The sequence below is a fragment of the Quercus lobata genome, chromosome 1 (genome assembly GCF_001633185.2).
Source record: "Quercus lobata isolate SW786 chromosome 1, ValleyOak3.0 Primary Assembly, whole genome shotgun sequence".
In the NCBI taxonomy this organism is placed as follows: domain Eukaryota; kingdom Viridiplantae; phylum Streptophyta; class Magnoliopsida; order Fagales; family Fagaceae; genus Quercus; species Quercus lobata.
In genome coordinates, this window is record NC_044904.1 from 50,872,692 (window position 1) to 50,900,081 (window position 27,390).

The 27,390-nt window shown below is 37.9% G+C and overlaps 1 protein-coding gene across 1 annotated transcript; it reads right to left on the minus strand.

Annotated features, from left to right (window-relative positions):
- Nucleotides 1–567: 567 nt before the first annotated feature.
- Nucleotides 568–23,813, minus strand: LOC115991892 (adenine DNA glycosylase-like). The gene is made up of 7 exons (XM_031115875.1): nucleotides 23,216–23,813; nucleotides 22,939–22,998; nucleotides 19,841–19,960; nucleotides 19,678–19,775; nucleotides 3,341–3,933; nucleotides 2,429–2,535; nucleotides 568–871 (listed from the first exon to the last, which is right to left on the minus strand). The coding sequence occupies exons 1-7, from the start codon at nucleotides 23,711–23,713 to the stop codon at nucleotides 779–781; spliced, it is 1,569 nt and encodes a 522-aa protein (XP_030971735.1). The 5' UTR covers nucleotides 23,714–23,813; the 3' UTR covers nucleotides 568–778.
- Nucleotides 23,814–27,390: the final 3,577 nt, after the last annotated feature.

Sequence of the window (27,390 nt, forward strand, 5' to 3'; positions counted from 1 at the left end):
TTTTGTCATTTCCCTTATAAAATGTGTGAAGTAGTATTTGAATAGCAAAATATGACAAAATCCTGAATTTTGTGGTTAAAGAAGGGTAGTTAACGTGTTACCTAATAGTTTGGGTTTACAATAGATCAATTGGTATAATTTGGTGTTATACTCGATACAAATTTGGTGAAAAATTAAGTAGCTTGAAGAGCCTAATAAAGGAAATAGATTCTTGAAAAGTATTGTATAAAGCTTGAAGATGTAAGCAAAATTGTATATTTATTTTGTTTACTAATTCTTTTGTAGTACAATTTTGTAGTACTATGACAAAATTGTTTACTAATTCTCATTTTTAAGGATCTTATGTGTACAATTTTGGAAAGTTCTTTATAAGGAAATTTTAAATTATAGCTTTTATCTTATTTTGGAGCCAGTTCATTTTTCAAATAATAGAAATTAGAAAAATATTTAGACATGTACATGTTAATAAATAGTCTAAAAGTTTTCCGTGTATTGCACAGATTGGCGACTAGCTTTATATATATATTATTTCCTATAATAAAAACGCAATCAAATAAAAACACTAAATGATAAAGGAATAGTAACTTCATTCCTCAACCTGCATATCCTGTTTTGAAATGAAAAAATATAAAGAGGAAATACAAAAGCTAGAAGGACCAGCTGTCACAGAATCTGCAGCGTTGCATGGCCAATGCGCACATTTTTGGAAGATAAATGCAAAAACAACAATCTTAAAAGTTTTTCTTGAGTTAATGCAAAGGCTCAGTTCAGGGATTTATTATTTTTTCCGAGTTGTTCTACTTCTCTTTTTTGATGGGGTAAAACTAAAGGACAACTTTTCCTGCTTAAGTTTCTGAACCATAGTGTATACCTGCATTGAGATAAAGATTTAAGAACAACTAATTGAAAATGCAAATATGAATGACATATTATGAGTTCACCAATCCAAATACGAATAAAAAGAAAAGAAAATGCCTTCCTAAGAATTAAATCCATTACTCACCCTAATTAAAAACGCATAATTTTGAACTGAAGCTCCAATTTTGCAACTAATGGATTTAAAATTCACATAATTTGCTTTGTTTCATTCTAACTAAAGCTTATTAGAATACAAAACTCAAAATTCATTCATAAAAGTAGATCTAACACCTTTACATATCAGCCATAATATATCTACTAGTCTCATCACACACGTTTCGCGAGTGCAATGAGGCTTTTTTTTCTTTTCTTTTTTTTTAGTGTCATAATTTTTCATTCATTCTAATTTGAGATTTGCACATTTTCTCATTAATATTATGTATTTAGAACAACTAATATAACCAAGAGTGTCATGAGGCTCTTCAAAAAATGAACAAATATTACACATTTATTTTGTAGCAAAAAAAAACTTGTAAATTTATGTTTTATATATAATTTTTATTTTGATAATCTAATTTATAAATAGATAAAGCAATTTAAAAATTAACAGGAGAGTGGCCCTATTTGTTAGGCAATGTTTTAGTGGGAGTTAGAGTTGTATTTTTACCAGATTGTCTTTTAGTTTTGTCTTTACTTAAACATAGGAATGTAGAAGCATTTTTGAACCAAAAAAATAAAGATCTCAAACAGAGGAATCCCCTTAAATAGTAGTATAGATGTTGGTGGCTTCTGCCATTCCAACCAACATATCATCTGCTTCATAGATTATCATATTGGTTTGATAAAGTTCCCATTGCAGCATTATCAATCTTGCAAACTAGAGAGATGTTTCACCAGACTCTTTTACCCTTTTTCCCCTTTTTTTTTAATTTTTTATTTAATTTTTATTTTAGCATTTTAGCTACTTCCAAAGTTCTTAAGGTGTAGAACCATTTTCTAACCTATTGGAAATTGAAATGGATACTCAAGATAATAGAAAAAAGAAAGCAGTAAGCAAGAATTTTAGATCCAACTCCTTACATTGAGCTAGAATCACAACCAAATCCTGTCATCCCCACAACTAATCATACTGACTGAAGTATCTTAAACTTTCTACCATATCTGATATCAGCAAATCAATTTGCCTACATCTATTTCAGATACTGAATGCGTATTTTCACAGGGAGAGGCTAAAATCCCGGAGTGAGAGTAGGGTTTTTGTTTCTTTTCATTGTTTTGGGTGGGAGGGTTGTGAGAGGAAACGTTAAGGGTAGCAGAAATGATTGATTCATTACTTTTAAATTAGCATATTATTAGCAATGAATTTATAGAAGGAAACAAGGGGGAAAAGAGGGATTTTTTTTTTGCACATCCAAAATGGCCTAAATGGTAAAATTCAAAAAGGAAGTGGGTTAGCAAAAACTATGCATGTTTAGACACATAATTAGCACTATTTTTACATCCTATAGCAATCACTTTATAATTAGACATCGTCTTATCATGGAAACTTGAGGTGCAGGATTAAGACTACCTTTCTCACAGAAGATGTCAATCCCATGCTCGAAAGGGCCTCGCCATCCACATACTTCCAAGTCATAGTTTCTTTGTCTTGTATCCCAGACAAGTGATTCCCCCCACCTTCATGCCAAGAGAAAGCAATCATGGATCATGCATTGCAAAGTCATGAATGTGCGGAGAAAGCTCAAAGAGCCCCCACTTCACTAATGGAATAAAAATAAAAAAAGTCTGACAAGTACACCCTTGACAATAAAAAGATATGCAGCTAAATTTAATGATATTTCCATTAAAACAATATACTGCGTTACAATTTGTATCATTTTCTAAATATAAGCAAGGTATAAATTTCACTTTGGCCCACCAACAAAAGTAAGATCTTCAAAATAAAACAATGGAGACAGAATAAAACCTCAGCAATGCATGGAAATGTCAGGAAAAGTATAGTGAAAAAATGAGCTTTCCAGGTCTCTAATTCAGCGTGCAAAAGGCCTAAGTGTCCGGGAGCAGAGCATATCCAAAGTCCAAGCACACCAAAATTCCAAATGATTTCATTCCAATTTATATGCTTCTAAATACAAGGCAAAATTTTGATTTTTGCTACTCATATCAGGTTTAGATGAAACCATGGTTTTGTGCATTCCAATTGACATGATAAAATTTACCTTAATTATGATAATATGGTTTTATAAATCACCTATAATAATTTTATAATAAATATGATACTATCCATCATTAAGTGCCAATAATTCTGACTACTTGAATTTATTGCAAATAATGCTTCATATTTAAGAGTATAACTTGATACCCAAAGAACAGCAACATTCAAATCTATTTATTTCATAAAAGCACACCCCATGTTACAAAATCTATTTATTTCATAAAAGCACACCCCTGTTACAAAATCTAAGAGAGAGCAAGCACAAACCTTTTAGATGTAATACCAACAGTTCCACATATATTTTTAGACGAATGTGAGAGAAAATATGGACAAACTCTCCAACATTTTTCCTGAAAGCTATGTCGCAGGTCTGTTTGGTATCAAGTCCGAAATTGTTTTTCAAAAAGTGATCAATTACTTCTCTCCTAGTGGCCAAATCAGCTTCTCCATCCAGCAAGACAGACGGGAATTCCCAGAGGCCAGCAAGCAAACCATCATCAGGCCTTTTTACAAGAAGAAATCTATTGTTAGTTTGTCTTCCCTCTAATTTTTCCAGACCTCCCAGTACCTCTCTACTGTCAATTTGGCTTCCTTCTGATGTTCTCTGACCTCCCAGTAACTCCACAACACATACAGCAGAAAAATCTTGTCTCTGTTTGACCCTTACCCCCTTAAGTGGGAAATCTGTAACCAATACCAAGCTATCATTTCTAAAGATTGAGAGTGCACGACAGTGTCCAGATGCAGGACATGAAGAGCAGCTTGGGTTCAGTGAAGTGCATACAGTCGCACCAAGCTCCATGAGAGCCTGATTGAAGTCTCCAGGTCGGGTGGGATCAACTAGCTGAGCTGCTAGTTTCCTATCACCACACCACATAAAACCAGAAAAAGATTAAAACATCAAACACGGACATGCATTAAATACACAAACTCCAGGAAAGACAAGCAAATTATCATCCTGTCATCACTTTGATCAAATCACAAAGGCTGCCATAAATGTGCTTAGTATGATCCGTGATGCATATATATTATCAGATAAGCAGTGCATTTTCACACAATTTCCATAGTTCAAAAAAACAATAATGAAAAACAAAAACAAACAAAAGAAAAGAAAAGAAAGAGGTCCAAGAATATCAACTTTATTGAAGAGAGGAATCACAAAAATTCTTGTGATCTTAGGCGCATGCCACTTGAATGCTTTAAACCCATGGGATTTACTCAAGTACAGTCTTACAATAAAATAAAATAAAAAAGAGTATAAAGTTATTTTTGCAATTTTTGAAATATGTGAGGTACTTTTGTAATATAGGACTTCTATAAAGGATAGATGCATTGTCAGCAACTTGTCATCATGTTGTTATTTAGCCTCCAAGTGCTTCACCATGAAGCAATCAGCTAGCTTACTTAGTTCTTATAACATTTCATTTTGGAAATGAACTTGTAGTTGAATCCTGGGTAGCCTTTAATATTTCTGTGGGGTTACATGCTATACGCCCCTTTGTGATCAAATGCAGCAAGACACTTACTACTTGGATCAAGATGACGATTATTCGCATGCCCTGTTAGCTACCCTAAATCCTTGTACAATTGCCCTACCTTGTAGCTTAGTGGCATAGTCTACCCTCATTTATTAGAAAAACCAAGGTTAGAATCCCCCTTCCCCCACTGTTGTAACTATCAGAGAGAGAGAGAGAATCAATCTTTTAGCATCAATAAGTAGCTTTCTCCTAAACTAGGAAGTAAAGATATTCCCACATATCTTATTGAAAACAAATAGCAAATATTACGATTAAAGAGACAAATTACCTGAAGTTCGGATTCTAGAAAATCAAGGATAATGCCTAGAATTATCCCTTTTATTCCTTCTCCATCAATGCTAAGAATGGTGATTAGGTCTTCATATTCTTGAGTATTAATTTGAAAGAGTGGTTTTGTATGATCCATTAAGACAATGTAACGAAAATCTAGGTATCAAAGGTTGTGTATATGAGCATCGATTGTAAAGTGTGTAACTACATGCTTGATGGTAACCCTATATATAGTAGCCTTTTGGTCAAAACAAAATCCTAGTCGTAGTTGGTAATAATTGTAAGCTCTAGTAAGTAATAAATATAAATATGCCTATGACAATATACAACCGGTTACAATGCTTGTTGTAATATTGTCACATGCATATCAAAATTACATCAACATGTATTGTTGTCATATTAAAATCTATATATATATATATATATATATTTAATAAGCTAAGAAAAAGAGAGAGTGATGATGCTATAATTTTAAATATCTCCTATCTTAAAATCTAATCAGAAAGATTTTCCTACTTTGACAAAATTAGATAAAAAATCCCTATTTGAATTTATAGCATCACTTTCTCTTTTCTTAGCTTAATATTCAACATTTTTTTCCCTTTTTCTTTTTCAGATATGCATATGACAACATTACAACCAAATGTAATATTAATATGTGACAATATTACAAGAAGCATTGCAACAAGTTGTAATATTGTCATAGGCATATCTAGACTTACAATTATTACCAACTAAGACTTTGTTTTGACCAAAATGCTACTATATATAGGATTACCATCGGGCATGTACTTGCACTAAGTATATTTTACAGTCATAAACACACAGCCTTTCAAACCTATATTTTCATTGCATTGTCTTAATGGATTAGAAAAAACCACTTTTTCAAATTCATCCTCAAGAATATGGATACCTAATCACCATTCTTAGCATTGATGGAGGAGGAATTAGAGGGATATTACAAACTTCAGGTAATTTATGTCTCTTTTAATCATATAATAGTTTAACTAATCAACCTTGAAATTTTAAGACTAAGGCTAGAATCCAAACTTCAAGTAATTTATTTCTCTTTTAATGATATAATAGTTTAACAAATAGCAAATAGTACTTTCTTGTACATTCAAATTTTACTAAGATAATATTCTCCTCAGGTGGATCCGAGGATCAACTTCTTGTGTATAAATTTAGTTCTGGTTCTTTACAAGTAATCTTGAATTCTCCTCATTGTATTCTTGTTACTTAGAAATTGTTCATCCCCTTTTTCTGGGGGGTTACCTTCCTTTTATAGTTCCTTCCCTTGCATCCTAGCCCTCCACCTGTATGTCACAGGGCATTTCTTTGAATACTTGTCCCATCAGAACCCTTTTGGAGGTGGTAGAAGGAGTTGGTAGCTGTGAAGTTACTATTCAGGAGTCATTTCCACGTTAATGCAGCTGATAAGGTTGGTGCTAGGCATTCAATGTAGAGGTGGGAGGTGTCTTCTTTAGGAAACTTCCTCCCAACAACCTTGTTTCAGTTGTTGTCTCTTCTCCTATACTTGGGCTTCTAAGGGGTATCAGTTGTCCTGATTCTCTTGCTCTCCTCGGGTAGGCGGAATCCTCAAAGTTTGCTTACCTGTCTTGGTCTAGTTTGGGCAAATTAATCCTTGGCTAGGATTCCTCGGTCCTCGAACCCCCCACAGTAGCCCCCTAAAACCTTGTTCTCAGGAGACACTTTGAGGGGGAGATTTTAGTAGTATTGGGAGAGCTGGTATGTGCTAAACGCATTCCCACATGGGGACATCGTTTCTGTCTTGTGAATGCTCCTGATGCTTCGGTATCCATGTCGCTATAGTTATTGCATCAGGTAGCTGTTTGTCCCCCTATGTTCTACATTGCGATGCTAATCCAACGGCCCAAATATCTTGGGATTAATGAGAGGGAAATTTGCCGCTCATTTCCCATCCCTATATAAAGGGGGAGTGGGAGTAATTTTTCCCATTTACACACTCTCTACAATTTTCCTTCGAAGCCGTAGTTCGAGGAGATCTTCTTTCAGCACTCGTAAGTGCCTTTAGCCTCTCACCCATTTATAAAAGAAACTCCTTTTCTTTCTTTCCTTCTTATTTTGCCTGATAGGAATACATGGGTAGGTTTGCTAAGTTAGTTGATACTCCCAAGGGCATGGCCGCTTTTAGGGCAAAGTATAGAATCCCTAAAAACGTAGAACTTCAACACTATAAGCTAGGAGAGTGGCTTGTGAATAAACCACCTAAGTCCGTAGTTATTCCCATGATTGCCTTTATTGAAGGCGGAATGGAGATTTCCATGGGTAGAGTGACTAGGGACTTCCTTATTAACTTTAGGCTTTCCCCTATCCAGTTCTCTCCTAGCCTTTTTAAGGTCCTCGGTAGTGTAGATATGCTAAACTGAAAAATGGGGATCAACCTCACATGACGTGAATTAGGTTTACAATTGTCAAAAGGGAAAAGAAACAGGTTACTATTTTAGGTGTAGAGTTCCTGTTGTTAGATTGATTTCCTGTATTTCCGATTCCATAAAGGGTATGGACGAAGACTTCCTCATCATTTCGAGTGAATGACATGATGATTTGCATTGCCCTACCCAAGATGAGGAACCCAGTGGGGTGCTTGAGGACTTAGAATAACTTAGAGTACCCTCTCTCCTCATTTCACATTGCTCCAAATCGCAACTTGGTGAACTTTGCAAATCTTAACAGGATTTTACAATCCAAGATCTTTCTCCATCGAGATAGGCAACTTCGGGCAATTCACGTGATCCTTGGGTTTAAGCCGATCTCCAAACACTTCTAACCCCCCAAACACGTGATTAAAGCCAAAGATCCAAGGCTTGCATAAATTGACATAGCCATCCCTGGATTTTTTACTGAACCTCTTCCTCCTGGTCCTCAAAACGCTGGGCTACCTGCTCAACTTGTTGCCAAGCTTCTCTACTCACACGAGCAGCCAACCCCTTCCAACTAGGAACGGGAAGAACCAACCTCCAAGCCCACCCAAGCTGATATAGAGGACTTTGAGGTATTCTACCGGGCTGATTTCGAGGACACCCCCGAGCCCAGTCATCGTCCTTGTGTCACTGCTCAGGTCAGCACCAGCTAAGAAGCCACTGATATTCCTTAAGCCATGGTGCTTAAGGAGAAGACGCCCAATCTTCTGGCGCTACTTACTGCCCATGTGGGGGGGAATGCTCCCGTGGTACTGGTTGTATCTCGGCCATCTACTCTTGCCCCACCTCATCCTTCTGCCTCGAAGGTGGCTGAAAAGAAGAGGAAACGAGGAAAGCCATTTGGGAAGGATGGCTCTGAGGAAGGGGAGATACCCCCGACTACCCAACAACCACACTCCAAGGAGCCCAGGATTATGAGGGCACAACAGAAGAAAGGCCCTTTTGAAGGGGCCAAGAAAAGCGCTAAAAGGGAACAACGCACCAAGGCCACCATTTGGAACCCGGCCTTCGTGCTTAGCACAAGTGACCCTCATACATTTGAGACCACTTTGACGGATTCCCAAAAGGGCCGGTTCGAGTTAGTGTTCGAGTGCCTTGAACAGGCCATGCTCCTTCCCCGAGATATGCAGGAGCTAAAGGACATGAGGAAATGTGAAGTGTTCGTCTCCCTAAAGAGGGACCTTGCCAAGATTTGCTCACTACACTAGAATTCCCATATGATTTATTCATATCCATTGTATTAAGTCTTCAACATGTGTATTTTTTACCAGGCTGTACAAGCATCCTTTGTGACCGAGGAATGGGTCGACCACAATCTCTCAAAGTCCTAAGAAGTAGAAAATAAACTGGCAAATTTGGATAGGGCCTTAGCCGAGGTACAGAAAAAGTATAAAGACTCTCTCTTCCACCTAACCAAGGTAGAGAGGGGGCGCAAGAGCACTAAAGCTGCCTTAGGGGGGGCAGAAAAGCAAGCCGAAGAGATGCGGGTTTCTCTGAAGAAAACTGAAACGCAACTAGCTTCAGCCAAAAAGCAGATCAAGCTTCGAGTGAAAGAGCTTGGTAATAAAGATGCTGAGAGGGAGAAGGCTGAGCAAGCCGCTTATGATGCGATCATGGCCAAAACTGCCCAGAGCTTAACCGCCCAACTTAGAGATGTTGTTCGGACCTTCTACCTTGAGGTATGGGGTGAAGCCCTTAATGCTATTGGAGTTGGTGCTAATTCTGACCTCAGGGGGCCCAGCAAAGTTTACTACCCCCTGCCCTTCGCATCACTCCCAGTTCTGCTCTTCCCATGCCAAATCCAAATTCTGCCTCCTCGGCACCTAAGTCCTTGAAACTTCCAACTTCTAAATCTTCTACTAAGAAGGAGAAGCAGGTTCCAACCTCAATGAACTGGAATCAGAAGAGGTTAAAGAAGTTGAACAACTGAAGAAGAAGAGCAAAGAAAAAGAGAAAGAAGCAGCAAAATAGCTCCGTTAGGTTGATACATAGGCAGATTTTTGTAACGGGCTAGGCGTAGTAGTTGTTCTTTTCTTCTTTTTCTTTTGTTCTGCCCTATCTATAAACATTTTTCCGAGCTTGAATGAATAGATCCAAGTTTTATAACATTCTTGTTTTGTTTAAGTACTTACTTTTTACTTTAAGCTTTTTCTTAACACTCTCCTGACCAAAATGTATGACCCAAAGCATGTTAAGTCACCACAAACCTGATTTAAATCTGACAGTATGATTTGAGAAATTGAACATAACTATGGTTATGTTTCTGGATTGAGCCATATTCACATAAAGGTTAATTTACCCGTGGCATGTGATCCAAGGAGTCAAATATGGTTGAGGTCGTGTTTAACACTTAGACAATTTCACATAAGAGTTAATTTACCCAAGGTTTGTAACTTGAGGAGTCGAACATGGCCGAGGTTCTGTTTAACACGCCAATTTCACACGAGTTAATTTACCTAAGGCCTGTGACCCGAGAAGTCGAACATGGCCGAGGTTTTGTTTAACACTTAGCCAATTTCACACAAGAGTTAATTTACCCAAAGCCTGTGACACGAGGAGTCAAACATGGCCGAGGTTCTATTTAACACTTAGCCAATTTCACATAAGACAAGATGTGATGAATAACTTAGGAAAATCAGGCACTAAATATCAAGCATAGAATTGGATGGGATCCAAAGTGTTATTAATGATAATATCTACACAAATTGTTTACATTCTAAAGACATGGAACAACATTATCGTCCAAATCTTCTAGGTAATAAGCCCCAATCCCAGCTACTGATGTGATACGATATGGACCCTCCTAATTTGGTCCCAATTTACCCCATGATGGGTTCTTGGCAATTCCTACTACTTTTCTTAAGACCAGATCGCCAAGAGCCAACGGCCTTGCCTTAACTCCTTTGTTGTATCCTTGCCTGAGCTTCTGTTGATAATGTGTCATTTGGACCAAGGCCACTTCCCTTCTTTCGTCAACTAAATCTAGATTCGCCGAGAGCAAACTTTCGTTTTCTTCAATACTGAATTGGCTAGTCCTCAATGTCGAGAACCTTGTCTCAAGGGTGATGACCACTTCAGATCCATAGGTCATTGAGAATGGAGTTTCCCCAGTTGATCTTTGGGGTGTAGTATGGTACGTCCATAGTATGTGTGGCAACTCATCCATCCATTTCTCTTTCGCTTCATCTAGTCTCTTCTTTAATCCATTAACTATGACTTTATTGACAGTTTCGGCTTGTTCATTCCCCTGCGGTTAGGCTGGAGTGGAATATCTGTTTCTAATACCCAGCTTTCCACAATATTTTTTAAAAGCCTTGCTATCAAATTGGAGTCTGTTGTCCAAGATCAATGTATGGGGAATTCCAAATTTGGTGACAATATTCTTCCAAATGAACTTTTTTGCATCTACATCCCTAATGTTAGACAGTGGTTCAGCTTCGACCCACTTTGTGAAATAGTCGGTCTCAACGAGAAGCCATCTTCGGTTCCTTGCTGCTCCTAGGAATGGTCCAACTATGTCTAATCCCCACTAAGCAAATGGCCAAGGATTGGAGAATGGATTCAAGACTCCTCCAGGTTAGTGGATATTTGGAGCGTATCTCTAACATTGGGATAACATAGTCTTGAGCAGCCCTTTGCAAGCTAGGCCACCAATACCCTTGGCTGAGAGCTCTATGCAATAAGGACCTCCCCCTAGTATGACTGCCACAAATTCCCTCATGCACTCCTCCAATAAGGGCTCCACAATCTCAGGATGGACACATAGTAAATATAGTCCCGAATAGGAGCATTTATACAGCTTCTGCTCCTCGAAAAGCCAATATTGCAGAGCTTTTCTTCGAATCTTCTCGGCCTCACCTTTGTCTTCGGGAAGTATCCCATCCCTTAAGAACAAAACTAATGAGTCCATCCAACTCAGACCGACTTGTATGCTATGTATTCCAATCGGGGTTTGGTCACTATGTCTAGGAACCAACAGATCCTCAACGATTATAACTCGAGGGAGGCCTGATCTCAAAGAGGTTGGCAACATAGCCAACAAATCAGCGTGAGAGTTCTGGCTTCTTGGGATCTGCTTTATGGAGAAAGCTTCAAAGTTGGACTGAGCTTGCCTAACCTTGATAAGATATCCTTGCATTCGTTGGTCCCTGGCCTCAAATTCTCCATTGATTTGCCCAACCACTAGTCTTGAGTCCAAAAAGACATCTATGGCCTTTCCTCCTAGCCTGCTAACCATCGCCATCCCAGCCAATAGGGCTTCATACTCTGCTTCATTATTTGGAGCTAGAAAACCTAACCTTAAAGATTTTTCCACAGTTATCTTCTCAAGGGATACTAGGACAACTCCCACATCAGATCCTTTTTGATTAGCTGCATCGTCAATATAAACTTCCTAAGCTGGAGGAAAGGGTGTAGATACTACAGAGATCTCGGGACTCGGCATCTTGCCTTCCTCGGCACCCTTGGTAAACTCAGCAACAAGGTCTGCCAACACTTGTCCCTTTATAGTAGTACGGGGTATATATTTAATATCAAAAACCCCAAGCATTGTCCCCCACTTGGCAATCCTTCTCGTGTAGTCAGATTTCCGAAGTAGCGCCTACAGAAGGAGTTAGGTGAGAACCACAACGTTATGTGCTCGGAAGTAATGAGGAAGTTTCCTTGTTGCATGTATGATAACCAAAATTGCCTTCTCCAAGGGTAAGTAATGAGTTTTTGCTTCTTGTAAGGATTTGCTAACATAGTAGACAAGCTTCTACACCCCAACATCTATTATGACTAGGACCAGGCTTACTACATGATCAGTGACTGTTATATAAGCATATAAGGCCTCCTTCTTAGGTCGGGAGAGAACAGGAGGGTGTGATAAATACCACTTCAACTCATCAAAAGCAACAATACATTCCTTGGTCCACTCAAAGTTTTTCCACTTGTGGAGGAGCTAGAAGAATGGCTAACATCAGTCTGCCGACCAAGAGATGAACCTATTCAGGGCGGCCGTCATTCCTGTCAACTTCTGCACTTTCTTAGGGATTCCAAGGTGGGTGCAAGTCATTTATGGCTTTGATTTTATTGGGATTAACCTCTATTCCTCGGTGAGTGATCATGTAATCCAAAAACTTGCCCGAACTGACACCAAAGGAGCATTTAGAAGCATTAAGACGCAACTTGGGCTTCCTGAGAACTGAGAACACACTTCCCAAGTCATTCAGATGCTCTGAAGTTTACTCTTTACAACCATGTCGTCAATATATGCCTCAACATTCTGCCTAATTTGAGACTCAAACATTCAAGTCACCATCCTTTTATACGTAGATCTAGCATTCTTTAGGCCGAAAGGCATCACACGATAGTGATAATTCCCAGTGGCGGTTAAGAAAGCTGCCTTCTCTTGGAAGGCATCTAGAAAACTCATTCGAGAATGTCCAACCATCGCATCCACTAGCTGATCAATCTGAGGAATGGGGAAAGGGTCCTTTGGACATGCTTTGTTCAAATCCGTGAAATCAACACATACTCGCCACTTCCCGTTCTTTTTCACTACCACAATATTAGCTAGCCATTCGAGGTAAAAATCTTCCTTGATTGCCCCTGCTTGCTTGAGCTTATTCACCTCTTCCTTTACCGCCTCGGCGTGCTCCTTTGAAGAGCGCCGATATGATTGCCTTTTTGGTACAGCCATAGGATTTACATTCAAATGATGGCATATAAAGTCTGGGTCAATTCCTAGTGCCTCATAAGCACTCCACGCAAAAACATCTACGTTATTCTTCAAAAAACTTATACGTTCCTCCTTTTCAACGGGGGGTAGTTGAGCCCCCACCTGAAAATACCTATCCCCATCTAATCCGATCACCACTTTTTTAACTCCTCACAAAGCAAACCCTGCAGTTCAGTCTCGAGTTCGCCCTCGAGGTTAGCTTATTGCTACGAGGCCTCTTCTAATGTAGAAGAAGCCTTATCCAATGATTGCTGTCTGATTGCGGCCACTAGGCACTGTCTAGCCATTGTATGAATTCCGACAAGCTCTCCAACTCGCCCCACCGTGGGATATTTGACTTTCAAATGCAGGGTAGATGACACCGCTCCCATGGCATGAAACTAAGGCCTTGCTAAAATAGCCGTATAGAGAGAATAAACTTCAACCACAATAAAGTTCACTTGCACCACTACGTTCCCTGCTTGCACAGGTAACTTAATCATCCTTTGGGGAATCACGGTTCTCACATCAAACCCAACCAAAGAGAGTCATAATTGCTTAAATCCTCAGGCTTGAGCCTGGGTACATCATTTCAGCTCCACTTTCCTGGTCTACTAGGACTCTCTTTACATCATACCCCCAACACAAAGGGTCACAACCAAGGCATCATCATGGGATTGAAAAGTCCTAACTTTATCTTCCTCCGAGAAGCCTAAAGTCAGCAATGTTTCAAGCCTAACCCTCTTAGATTCTCGGACTTGCTCCTCAAGCACTGGTTTCGAAGCTACAAACATAATACCTAAACATGAACCAGCATCGCGGCTAGGAGTGGCAAAAATCACATTGATTGTTCCCAAGGATGGTCAAGTAGCAATTTCCCTTTGGTACCCTACTCTAGTCTGACTTGCTTGCCCTGAAAGCTGGTGTATGAACTGCTTCAGTTTCCCATCTTTCACCAATTGGTCCAGATGATCACGCAAGGTTCTACAGTCTTTAGTTGTGTGTCCTCTATCTTGATGATACTGGCAATAAAGATTTTGATTTCGTTTGGATGGACCTCCTTCCATCTTATTGGGCCACTTGAAATAAGGTTCGTTCTTTATCTTCTCGAGGATATGATACACCGGCTCCTTAAATACCGAGTTGACTACTTGGGCATTAGCCCTTGATGATTGGTTAGCAAACTCTCCTGGGTCGACTGTGATTATTCCCTTCAGGCTGAGGATCTCTCCTTTCAAGGGGGAAGATTTTGGTTTTTCCCTTTCCTTGGGTTTAATCCTCTTTGACCCACTTATGCTTATCAATACGGTCCATAAGCTAACGCATACTTTAGGCGAGTTTCATAGTCAAGGACTTTCTCAAATCGTGTTCTGTTGGGAGCTCAACCTTGCAAGTCCTTATGGCCACATCTTTGAAATCCCCGTCAATTTCATTAAATGTTTCCCGATACCTGTCAGAGTAGGTTTGAGCATCTCCCCTTCTCTCATCACCATGGACAACAAAGAGTCCAAAGGTCTGGGAACCCTGATGCACGTCACGGATCTCGCTCCGAAAACCCTAGTCAGCACGTCACGAATCTCCCCGTCAATTTCATTAAATGTTTCCCGATACCTGTCAGAGTAGGTTTGAGCATCTCCCCTTCTCTCATCACCATGGACAACAAAGAGTCCAAAGGTCTAGGAACCCTGATGCACGTCACGGATCTCGCTCCGAAAGCCCTAGTCAGCTCTTCATAAAGGCTTATTGATCCCTTTTCCAGCCTATCAAACCATCTCTTAGCAATAGGCCCGAGGCTAGAAGGAAAAACCTTACACATAAGGGCCTCATTACTCAAGTGAATGACCATCCTTTGGTTTTAAAGTGACTCATGTTCCACGGAGTCAATTTTTCCATTGTAAATAGTAAAAGTAGGTTGAGTAAAACTATGGGGAAGCTTGGCCCTATCAATTCTTCGCATGAAGGGTGACTTAGAGATTTGGCGTAGAGTTTTACTCATTGCATCGTTTCCCATGCTCCTAGGAAATGAGCTCACACCTCGCCTTTTACTATGTTTCTCTACCCTATCTAAGTGTGAAGATGTAGAGGAAGACTCACTAGGGGGAGTCCTTAACTTCGGTCTGTAGTTACAGTCTCCCTCATCTTCAGATCCTGAGCTTGAGGGGGTGTTTGATCTCCCCTAACATGCGCCCTATGGTGAAGTTTTTTACGCAAATGATCAATCTCCAACTTGAGACTTCGGGTCTCTTGCTCATGGGACACGACTTCCAGTTCTTGATTGGCTCCTATTAGTATGTTTTGTATGTTGTAATTTCACCCTAATGCTTAAGAGTTCGATTATGCTCTCGATCTCTCCTCTGCTCTAGATTGACAAAGTGATCCACACGCTGCAAGCCAACAAATTCCTCTTTATCCTATCTGGAGTTAGCCATAGCTTGGATGAAGAAGATTGTAGATGGTTTCCCATAGACGGCGCCAATTGTAGAGACTCTAAAAATAAAGGCCCAAGTCCACTTAGATTAGTGGTACCTTATCCCTCAAATCAAACCCAAACAATAGAATTTTTAAAAGAGTGGGTAACTAACTCAAGTGCAATACAAGGTTAAGTCCAAGTCTAGGACTGAAGAATCCTACATAGTAGATAAGCGCAAATGGAAAATCAATTAAGGATAATATTCTCCTCGGGTGGATCGGAGGATCAACTTCTTGTGTATAAATTTAGTTCTAGTTCTTTACAAGGTAATATTGAATTCTCCTCATTGTTCTCTTGTTACTTAGAAATTGTCCATCCCCTTTTTCTAGGGGGTTACCTTCCTTTTATAGTCCCTTCCCTTGCATCCCAGCCCTCCACTTGTACGTCCCAGGGCATTTCTTTAGATACTTCTCACATCAAGACCCTTCTAGAGGTGGTAGGAGTTGCTAGCTGTGAAGTTACTATTCAGAGGTCATTTCCACATTAATATAGCTGATAAGGTTGGTGTTGGGCATTCAATGCGAAGGTGGGAGGAGTCTCCTTCAAGAAACTTCCTCCCACCAACCTTGTTTCAACTACTGTCTCTTCTCCTATCCTTGGGCTTTTAAGGGGTATTAGTTGTTCTGATTCTCTTACTCTCCTTGGATAGGCGGAATCCTCGGAGTTTGCTTACCCATCTTGGTCTGGTTTGGGCAAATTAATCCTCGGCCGGGATTCCTCAGTCGTCGGAACCCCATAGGTATTCCTCAGTCGTCGGAACCCCATAGGTATTTTACAACCACACAATGTTCTTGATGCAATTCTCCACTTCATCACCCTACTCTTATCATATGATTCACATCATATTCAAACTCTCCATATTTTTGAATTATTGATCCAACATATCGAAAACTTTCGCTCTTTGGTATCTCTAGACCATCAAGTCTTAAAGCCCCTTCATATTTATTTCTACTTTTACTAAACTTGCATTCCATGTGCTCCATTTTAGTCCTACTTAAATGAAAGCCTATATTGTAAAGAATCCTGCCAAATTTCTAACAATCGAAAAAATGATGCAAGTGCATAATGCATATGGTATCAATCGTCATGTTCACGATGATGAATAGAATGTACTAGAAACAAATTCAAACAAATCAAACAGAGATAGAATGCACGAAATCAAAAATGGAAATACATTGTGTAAAACCCCAAGTACAAAACCACCCAAACAATGTCCCAACTAACAAAAACTTCAAAAATCCGCAGATTTTTCAACGTCCTCAAAAGTGTGGGTATTTCGTTCTCTCCAAATTAGCCACATCAAACAAGCTGGAACCATATTCCAGACCGAAAAAGAGTGTAACCCCAAATAATTCTCCCATGCAAAAAGAAGAGAAACAACCGTCCTTGGCATCACCCACTACAAACCAAACATCAAAAACAGTTCACTCCATAAGGCGTGTGCGAACTTGCAATGAAGTAAAAGATGATCCACTATTTCTCCATCGCAACGGCACAAGCAACACCAATTAACCAAAGACAAGTTCCTTTTTACAAGGTTGTCAATAGTAAGAATACTTTCTCGAGTTGTAGTCCATAAAAAGAAAGACACTCTTTTAGGTACCTTATTACTCCAATTACATTTTCATGGGAAAGGAAAGGTAGGAGGAGCAGATAATAAATTATAGAAAGAGAGCACATCAAAAACACCATTTGGGGTTAACTTCCAAAACAAACTATCAGTCCCCTCACCCCTAGGCATTTTGGAATAAATAAGCTTGTAAAAAACAAACACTCTCTCCTCCTCCCAATCATCAAGAGCCCTATGGAATTGAATATCCCAACTCTTACTACCATCATCTAGTGAAATACTAATCAACTCAGAAATCCAAGCTTCTTTACCTATAGCACAAGAGAAAAGATAAGGGTAAAGATCCTTTAAGGGAATGTGCCCACACCAAAGATCATACCAGAATTGAATACGAAAACCCTCTTCCGCCACATAAAACACATGACCAAAGAAATTCTCAGCACCTTTCCTAATATTCTTCCACATTCCACATCCCTAAGCACCTCTACTAACTCTGGTGCACCAACCTTCACTAGACTCTCCATACTTGGTAGCTATAACCTGACGCAATAAATGATTGGTTTCACTTCCAAAACGCCATAGCCATTTTCCAAGCAGGGCTTGATTAAACAACCCAAACCTCCTCATCCCCAAACCTCCTGTTTCAATTGGCCAACACACCTTATTCCAAGCAATAAGTGGATATTTGAAAGCTTCCTCAGAACTCCCCTACAAGAAATTTCTCTGGATTCTTTCTAATCTATCCGCCACAGCTAGAGGGATAGTAAACAAGGATACGAAAAAGGTGGAAAGGCTTGAAAAGATACTTTTCAATAAAGTTAATCTACCCCCTTTCGACAAATATAAACGTTTCCAATCAGAAAACTTCTTCTCTATTTTTTCTATAATAGGATTCCAAATTGATGGATCCTTAAAATGAGCTCCACGACACATACCCAAGTAAATCATGGGCAGCCTACCAGCATTGCAACCTAAGACACTAGCCAAAGTATCCAAACTCCCTACCACCCCCACTGGAACAATCTCACTCTTACCAATATTAACTTTCAAGCCTGTGATAGCCCCAAAGTATATCATCACCATCCGAATATATAAAAGTTGTTCCCTAGTTGCATTACAAAAAAGGATAGTGTCATCAGCGAAAAGAAGATGAGAAATATGCAAACCTCCTTGTGAACGGGAATTCGCTTGAAAACCCCTAATAAAGCCTCCCTATTTTGTTCTTTTCAACAGCATACTCAAAACTTCCATCACCAATAGGAAAAAGAGTCCCCTTGGCGAAGGCCCCAGGTACTACCAAAAAAACCCACTAGATAGCCATTAACAAGAACTAAAAATCGACTGTAGAAACACAAAACTTCATCCACCTCCCCACTTCTCTCCAAAACCCATCATCTCCATGAGATAAAACAAAGCATCCCAATTCACATGATCATAAGCCTTCTCAATATCCAACTTGACAATCACACCTGAAATACCACTCTTCATTCTACTATCCAGACATTCATTAGCAATGAGAATGTAATCAAGAATCTGTCTCCCCCCACCAAGAGTTCTGAGAATTAGATATAAATTTATCCAAAACACAACAAAGCATATGTGCCAACACTTCTGATAGTAGCTTGTACAAACTACCCACAAGGCTAATAGGACGAAAGTCCTTAATGTTAATAGCATTGGTCTTCTTAGGAATCAGACATAAGAAAGTGGCATTAAGGGATTTTTCAAAGATGCAAGTTCTATGAAAATCCCCAAAAAAAAGCCATAACATCTTCTTCTACCACACTCCAACACTTTTGGAAAAAAACCCATAGTAAAACCATCTGGCCCGGGTGCCTTATCACCTTCAACCTCCTTTAAAACTGCAAGAATCTCCTCCTTATCAAACTCCCTCTCTAAAGATAGTCTCTCAGATTCATCCAAGCAAGCAAATTCCAAGCCATCAATAGTAGGTCTCTAAGATTTAGGCTCTTGATATAGATTCTTATAAAATTCTACCACCTGAGCTTGAACCTCCCTGTCATCCTCATAAAGCACACCTTCAACCTCCACTCCCCTAATTTGATTGGTTCACCTGTGTGAGTTAGCCAACCTTTGGAAAAACCGAGAATTATTATCCCCCTCTTTTATGAACAAGGCCTTGGATTTTTGCCTCCAAGAAATTTCCTCCAAAGAAGCTAAATGCTCTATATCAGCTCTGATCACAGTTCTTCTAGATCTATCAACTAGAGACAAAACTTGCAGCTTTTCTCTCATATCAAGCTCCAACAACTCAGTCAAAAGACATTTCATCCTAAAAGCCACATCCCCAAACACATGCTTATTCCAATGCTTCAAATCACCTTTCAAAGCCTTCAGTTTACAAGCTAAAACATAACTTGCTGAAAGTTTAATCAAATTGTTGTAGAGACAAACTAATAATATGTTTGTTTCTTAAACAATAGAAAACAATAAGTCCAATGACAAAATATTATAGATTGGACAAATGAAAAACGTAAGTAAAATAGTATCTAAAACAATTACAATAAATCTAGTTCCATAATAAAATATAAAAACTAACAGAAAAGTTGTTGGAGTCATGACAGCCCACCATAATTTCTTGACAGTAACGGAGTCTTTTGGATTTGCAGAAATAGCCCTTAGTCTAGCAATCACCCGTATCACATTCCCATCAACCACAGGTACCACCTGATATAGTATTCCTTGAAAAATGCTTCATGTTGATTAAACAAAATATTCCAGAAGCTACTCACCTCCTTAAATGCTATTGAAGCAATAGCTCCAGCAGTATAGTCTCCAATTCCTTGAATCTTTTTCAGTGCAGAAACTGTTTTAGGAAATCCACTTCCTTTTGCAACAATCATCCTAGCTCCCTAACAACAAAAACAAAATGGAGGGAGCGCATTAGGACACAGTTTACTATCAAGATAAGGATGTGACTCTCTTCTTCCTCTTCTTCTTTTTTTATCCTTTTGAGATATAGGAGACTTCAACTTTCTTATCAGTGAGATGAAATACAGAACCTTTCATTGACATTTTCAAGTGTCCAAAGGCCTTCACTACAAAACCTAAATTCTTAAGGAGAACATGAGTATTGTGTCAGCCCACTGGGAAGGTATTCCAGTCACTTTGTGATGTCTAAGTGCCACAATGTACTAGATAACAGAAGATAGTCAAAGGCACCATATGTCATTCAATTCATATCAGTTGAGAGATGAATCTGATTAGTTATCTACTGATTTTGGCACCTGCCTTATTTGAGTTGCAAGTTTTGCAGGTGGCTAGGAAAAAGAGCTCAGGAACTAAATTCAGGGGAAAAAGTTGAGGTTTTGAAGATCTAAAGTAACAGGACTTAGGCGAAAACAGCAACATGATGCTTCTAGGGTTGTGACTTAGGACAAGGGAGAACAAAGAAAAATTACGTTTAAAATTTCTAGGTCAGATCTTGGCAGTGATAGGACAGCTGAATTTTGAGGAATTAGTGTTTGGTTTTTTTTTGGTAGGAAAGAGGTTGGAAAATAATAAGGATTATAGAGCTTCCAATGGAGGGAAGGAATAGTAGGATTTGAGGATGAAACAAAGGAGAAATCCAAAATTTATGTTGCTATTCCAGTGATGTGAACAGTAACGGGCTGTTTCAGAGTTATGTGGGGCTATTTGATGGATGGAAGGGTTCTTTTAGTTTTAGGCATCTAGACTTCCTAAGTATCACACCTGGGGACACCTCAAAGAAGGATGTGCATCACACAAACTGTAACAAGCTTCATAGCTTCTCTAGAAATCTGAAATTTTATTATTCTCTTCAATAGAAACTAGAAAGTATTAAACCCTTCAAACAGAAGACTAATACCTATTCCTAGTGGATATAGGACTTTATTTAAACTCCTAATAAGACTTGGAGTTGTACTCCTTGGGCTTTATTACTAAACCCAAACTAAATAACTAAACTTAAATAGAACCCAAATATGAGCTAATGGACCATTGGTATAGCCCATGTACAGAAATTAGAAAATTACAAAACGGCCCCCGCCACTTAAAAAAATAAATAAAACAGAGGTTGACCCACTGCCTGCATCAGGTTGTTTGTTATTTGATTGCAAACTTTAGGGAAAATATCATTTTGAAGTTTTAAAATTGCAAGATTTCTGTGGAAGTAGTCCATTTTAGGGGTTTTAAGATGGTTGGGGTTAGGGTTTTGTGGTGGAAAAATCTAGGTAAAAGTAGGGACTTTGGATTTCAAGAGGATTAGAAAAGGATTTGGCCTCAAATTATGGTGAGAAAGAGAAAAAATCAGAGCCTGCTCTGGTGCTGTGAACAGCATTCTTGGACTATTGGGGTGCTGATTGATGGGAGAAGGGTTTAGGGATTTTATAACTGGAGTAAAACGGCAACCACAAGCACGGTGGCATGAGGAGTGTCCAAATAAGCCTACATCACAATCCAATTAGTTTCATAAGTCCAACCAAGTTGATTTTCAAGCTCAGTAAATAAGGCCATTATTTTGAATGAATTTTGCCACCATTTCAGAAGATATTTGAAGAATAATAGGTTATTTTGTCCAAGAAGTCAAATAGCATTTAATTGGGGTTTCTAGGGAATATTTAGCTTTTATGTTTTAGTTCTCTTGAGTAGACAAGTCTTTTATTATGTATCTAGTTTCCATGAGTCAAGATTTTGAAAATGTAATGTTATTAATCGCTATTTTCACTCTCCTATGCATAGAGAGTTGTTCTAAGATATTATGTAAGCCATTTGGCTGGAATAAATAAATCAAAGTGTGTATTTGAGTTTATATAGCTTTTGGCTCTCAAAAAAAGAAGAAGAGTTTATATAGCTTTGTGCTTTAGAATATTGATTTCTTCTAAATTAACTCTTATTCCTTGGGTGGATTCCTTTGGGTGGCGAGTTTGGTTTCTGTATCTCTTTGGGTGGTGATAATTTGTATCTCATTGAGTTGTGAGCCAATTCAGTTATGTATCTTTAGCTAAATTCCTTTAGGTGGTGATATCTCTATCCCTTTGGGTTTGCTTTAGTAGTGAGTTTATCTATCCTTTTAATTCTTGAGTGATTTCTTATTCCATATAACCCAGAAAATATAAAAATATATACATCCAACCTTCCCTCATTCATCATATCGGATAAGTTTGATTTGCCCCATACTTTTCCGGTATCAAAGGGGGTCACCTATCCCCGCATTTGTTTCTTATTGCGCTGAAGTTCTCTCTCAATTAATGTAGCTGGCTTTCCAAGGTAATTCAAATTTCACCCAAAGTGTTTAAGAATAAAGCTAACACAATTATGTTTTGATGATGACTTGATGGTGTTTAGTGCAACTAATAAGTCTTCTTTTCAGCTTGTAAATGATCTTCTCACAAAGTTCGAAAAGCTATCTAGTCTAGCTACAAATCCTAAAAAGAGTGAGATTTTCTGTGCTAATGTCACTCCTATGTTGAAAGCTCAAATTTTAAGTACTATACAATTTAAGGAAGGGAAGCTTCCAATGAAGTACCTAATTATGTTCCGCTGATGACTTGATGATGTTTCTCTCTCTCATTGCAAATTGAATTCTATTGATTGTAGACCTCTAGTGGCGAAAGTATCTGGTAGGATCAACTTTCGGGGAGCCAAGAGACTGCCATTTGCTGGTAGAATTTGGCTTATATCATATGTATTTTATAGCATACAGGTGTATTAAGAGTCTTTGTTTTAGTTAAGAAGGCAATCATAGTCATAGCTATTGAACAGAAATTCAGCAAATCCCATTAGAATAGTATTGATAGTGTAGTTAATAATATTATATGCATATATAAAAACAATATTAATAGGAAAATGATAGATAAGAGGAGTGCACCTCAAGCAAAAAACGTGCTCGGCGGTAGTATCCCAAACCAGCCCACATTTCATTGACCTCCTGCAAACCAAAACAAATGAACCAACATTTAACTCTTAAAACTTAAAAGAGTTCACATCACGTTTTCACTAAGAATCAACAAAACAAAACAGCCACGAGTCTCATAGCTAAACTAACACCTCATGTTTGTTTCCAACAGGGTTCAAATCCCCCCACATTATAACAATTGAATTAGACCAAACAAACAAAACCCAAATTACTAATTATTAATAATAACCTCAAGAGAAGCTAGAGATAGGTGTTGAAGGGTGGGCCATTTCTCCATCCAACGGTTGTAGTATTGAATGACAGTCTGAACTCTTGTTTGCTGAAGCATTACTTCCGAAACCCAAACCCCATAAGCCCTTTTTGTCTCTTCTTCTTCTGATTCTGCTGTATTTGTATACCGCCATGGGAGGTCCCTCTTGTTCTGGTCATACCACTCCAACAAAGATTCTCTAATCTTCTGTGTTTCGTCTCCGCTGAAACCCCACTTAACAATATCTTCTATATCTTCTTCTTCTTCCTTTGCTTTTTGTTTCTGTGTTGGTGTCTTTGCTTGTAGCCTGACTGAACGTCGTGGCCTTTCAACAACTACTTTACCATTATCAGTCTTCTTTTGTTTCTGCTTCTTGTTTCCTTCCATGGTTGAGAAGCAAAGGCAAAACCCACTTTCCTTTGAAGCTGAAGCGCTAGGACTAGGAGAGGCAACCTTTGCAAATTCAAATCGACGCATTAAAGACCAACTTCTCGGCGAAGGAGGACACCACAATGCGGGCCAAGGTGGACTGAGCCCCTCGAATTGTTAAAGCCCACACCCCGCAACAATTCCTCATTTTCTTTATCTATGAGTATATAAAACCGAAATCCCACAATTTACCACGTCAGTGCAATATTAAAAAAATAAACATTTTCTAGGACTAAAAAAAGACCGGCTTATTAAAAAAAAAAAACTCTCCCCCTGAAACGCAAACATAATAACACAAACTCATCAAACTCTTGGCAAAATTTGCTAAATAGACTAATTTTAGAAAATATTTCGGTGAATAATATGCGCTTCAAAGTATTTAGTTAGTTAGACTAATAAACTCGAGTTCCAGCCCAAAAATCCTAACATAAATCTGACATGGAATTAAAAAAAAATAAAAATAAAATAAAACCACATGGAACTCGAGCTTAACAAAATTGAGTTCCATGTGTTTTTGGGCTAGAACTTGAGTTTAGCAAACTCGAGTTCTAAAATCAGTCTAATTAACCAAATACTTTGATGCGCATACTATTCACCGAAATATTTCCTAAAATTAGTCTATTTAGCAAATTTTGCCTCAAACTCCCTCTCTTCTTCTTCACGCAATCCCATCTCCTTCTTCAAACACACAATTTCCTCCATGCCTCTCTCTACATACACATTCCCCTACCTCCAATCTTTTTCCCTTCTCTTCCTTCATTCCAAGCCTTCTTTTGTCGTTCAAACCAATATCCTTTGTAAAAGAAAGGCCAGCCCATCACCATGAATCGATACCCTTCGTTCAAAATCCATATCCTCTCCAGGTGAGTTTTTATTTCTTAATTATATTATTCTATTTAATAATATATGTTTGCAATCCAATTTGGCTATCTTATTTGATTATTCTCTTTTTTATTTTATTTTATATATAGATGATCTTCCTTTTATTCAAAACATACAAAGTCTTTCATATGTTATTCAAAATCCAATTTGTTTGACAAATTCACCAGCTTTCTTGCTTTTTCTCTCTGTAATTCTCTCTCATGTTTTTGCTGGTATAATGGTTGAGAGAATGATATAAGAATTGGTATCCTTTGTGAAAATAGGCCAACCCTAAGTGTTTGACAAAATGTCCCAAAGAAATTAGAATCAATGAAAATTAAAGATTTGGTAAAAATTTTATGTCTGTTTTGTTAAAATCCTCCCCATCACCCTAACTCCCTAAGTGTTTGATAGAATGTCTTAATGAAATTAAAATCTTTTTTTTTTCCTACCATGTTGTAACAATGAAATTCATTCTCATTTAAAGTTGCTGCAAAATATGTTTGTATGGCATTGTTATCGTTTTGTTGGAATTAGAGATAAATCAGACTTCATCTATTTGTTTTTTCCATACTCTATTCCTATTTATGGAGGACTTTTGGATTGAACTTTCAGCTTTAGCTCATGATTTTTTGTAGCAATCATTAAATGTTTCTTCTCTACATAGCTGTTTAAATTGGGTGTTGTTTGGTTTTTTTTATAGCCCAATTTAATAGGTGTGTCTCTTTTCTTATCTTTGGGTTGCTACTGACGGCTATAATAAATTTTTGGATATGGATATGTGACTTTTTGTTAGAATAATACACCTATTGGTATTTGATGCAAGTTTCCTAAAGTTTATGTTGGTTGAAACTTGGATTCTTATTGTTGTTAATTGTTCTGCTGACAGGGAGCATTTTGATTTTCTTGGTAGGATTGCAAAAATATGCCTTTAACTTAATGGAATTCCCTGTGGGATGTAATGATAGTGTTAGGTAGTTGGGGAAACACCACTTTTGAAATTTAAAAATCTTTAAGCAATATTTAAATAATAATAAATAAATAAATAAAAAGGCTTTAAGCCATGGGTTTTTTTTCCCAGCAAGTAGTGGTTATTATAGTTTATGATGGAAGCCATGAGATCAAGCTAGCTTGAGTTACTCAAAAACAAGTTCATAAAACACTTTTAAATTTGATCAAGAGTGTATGTCAACTGTTTACAAAGTGAAACAACTACTATTGATAATGGTTTCAATATATTTTTCATAGTTTGTCAACAAATTAATATTGAGAGATTTTATATTGCCATGGAGACCTATTGATAGAAGATGTTAACAACAAAAATTTGTGTTAAATATTATTCAGGTTTTGTTATTTTGGGTTTTTTTTTTTATTTACTTATTTCGGTTATTGATTTTAATTAAGGTTGAATGATGAGAAAAGCAAAGCATGATAGAAGACATCTACAACACCAAGAAGCAAAAAAGGTGGAGGTATAATTGAAAGGGTTTTTTGGTGTTGGTTTGATAGTCTTCCTCAAATGTGTGGGACTCTTTGATGTTGAGCATGCTTAGATTGGAGGATTTTGTGTTGATAAAGGAATTTGGGTTAGGGTACGGTGGCAAACCTATGTGTTTTAGTTTTAGTTTTTTTTTAATGGTTTTGGCTTTGTTTCTTAGATTTAGATGGTTTATCCTTGATCACTGTTAAATTCTGTAGTTGAAGCTTGAATGTTGTAGTGTAGTCATTTGACAAATGCAAATTAATTGTTGTTTAATTTTGTTGCTTTAAATTTAAAGGTGTTAAAATCTGTTGAATAAGTTATAATGATCATTGCAATAGAATAAATGCTTTCTAAATCTAAATCAAACGACTATAAGATTGTGCTATATGTTAACTTGGGATTTTCATTTGAACAAAGCAAATTGATTTATAAAGCAAGCAGTGTTATGGTCAAGGGTGAAAGCTTTAAATTTAAATACTGTCTTGGCTTTTGGACCCTTTGGGCATATTTTGATATGATTAGGCAAGGTCACTATGCAGAATCCATTATGCCATTCAGAGTACAAAATATTTACATTTCTTACTCTATGAAAATTGAGTGCAATTGATTTATGCTTGGTAAAAAAAATTTGTCTATTCTATGAAAGTCCTCTATTGTTGTTCGGATTATTTTTTGTTTCTTTTCATGCCAACATGGTTTGTCAAGCAACCCAATACAACTGGAGCGCAATTGTATACCACATGCCAATTTTAAAACCCACAACAAAAACAAACCCAGTTACACAATCAATTACAAAACAAAAACCTATCTTGTCTGATTGAGTTAACGCAAATTCTAATACAAGCCCAAAAACTAACGCGAACAAAAAATAAGAGCAAACAACAGTGGTTCCAGCTAAGTACTTCTTGGGTTTTAGAGGTGAGAGAATCTGGCCAGATTAATTGATTTGGGTTTGAGCAGAGAGAGAGAGAGAGAGAGAGAGAGGGAATAGTGGGAGTGACAAAGGGATGACAAGTTCAAGGCCATTACCAAGAAGGCGGTGGCGAGCGGTGAAAACATTGAATGTTCGGCTATGGAGGTATGATTCTATCAGGTTGAGAGATGATAAGCTTCACCTGGGTTTTAGGGTTGTTTAAGCTAATTTAGTTTTTTTTTAGGCCACGTGGCAGTCCATGTGGTAGTTTGGATGGCATAAAAATAATTTTTTATTGTCACTGTTAGTCAAGTCAGCATTTTTCATCCATCACTTAACGACAAGGACCGTTTTGACACAATATCAAAAAGTTAGGGACTAAATTGAAAGATTTGAAAGATTAGGGACTAAATTGACATACATCGTAAATGTTAGGGACCAAATATGTAATTTACCCTTATTTTTTTT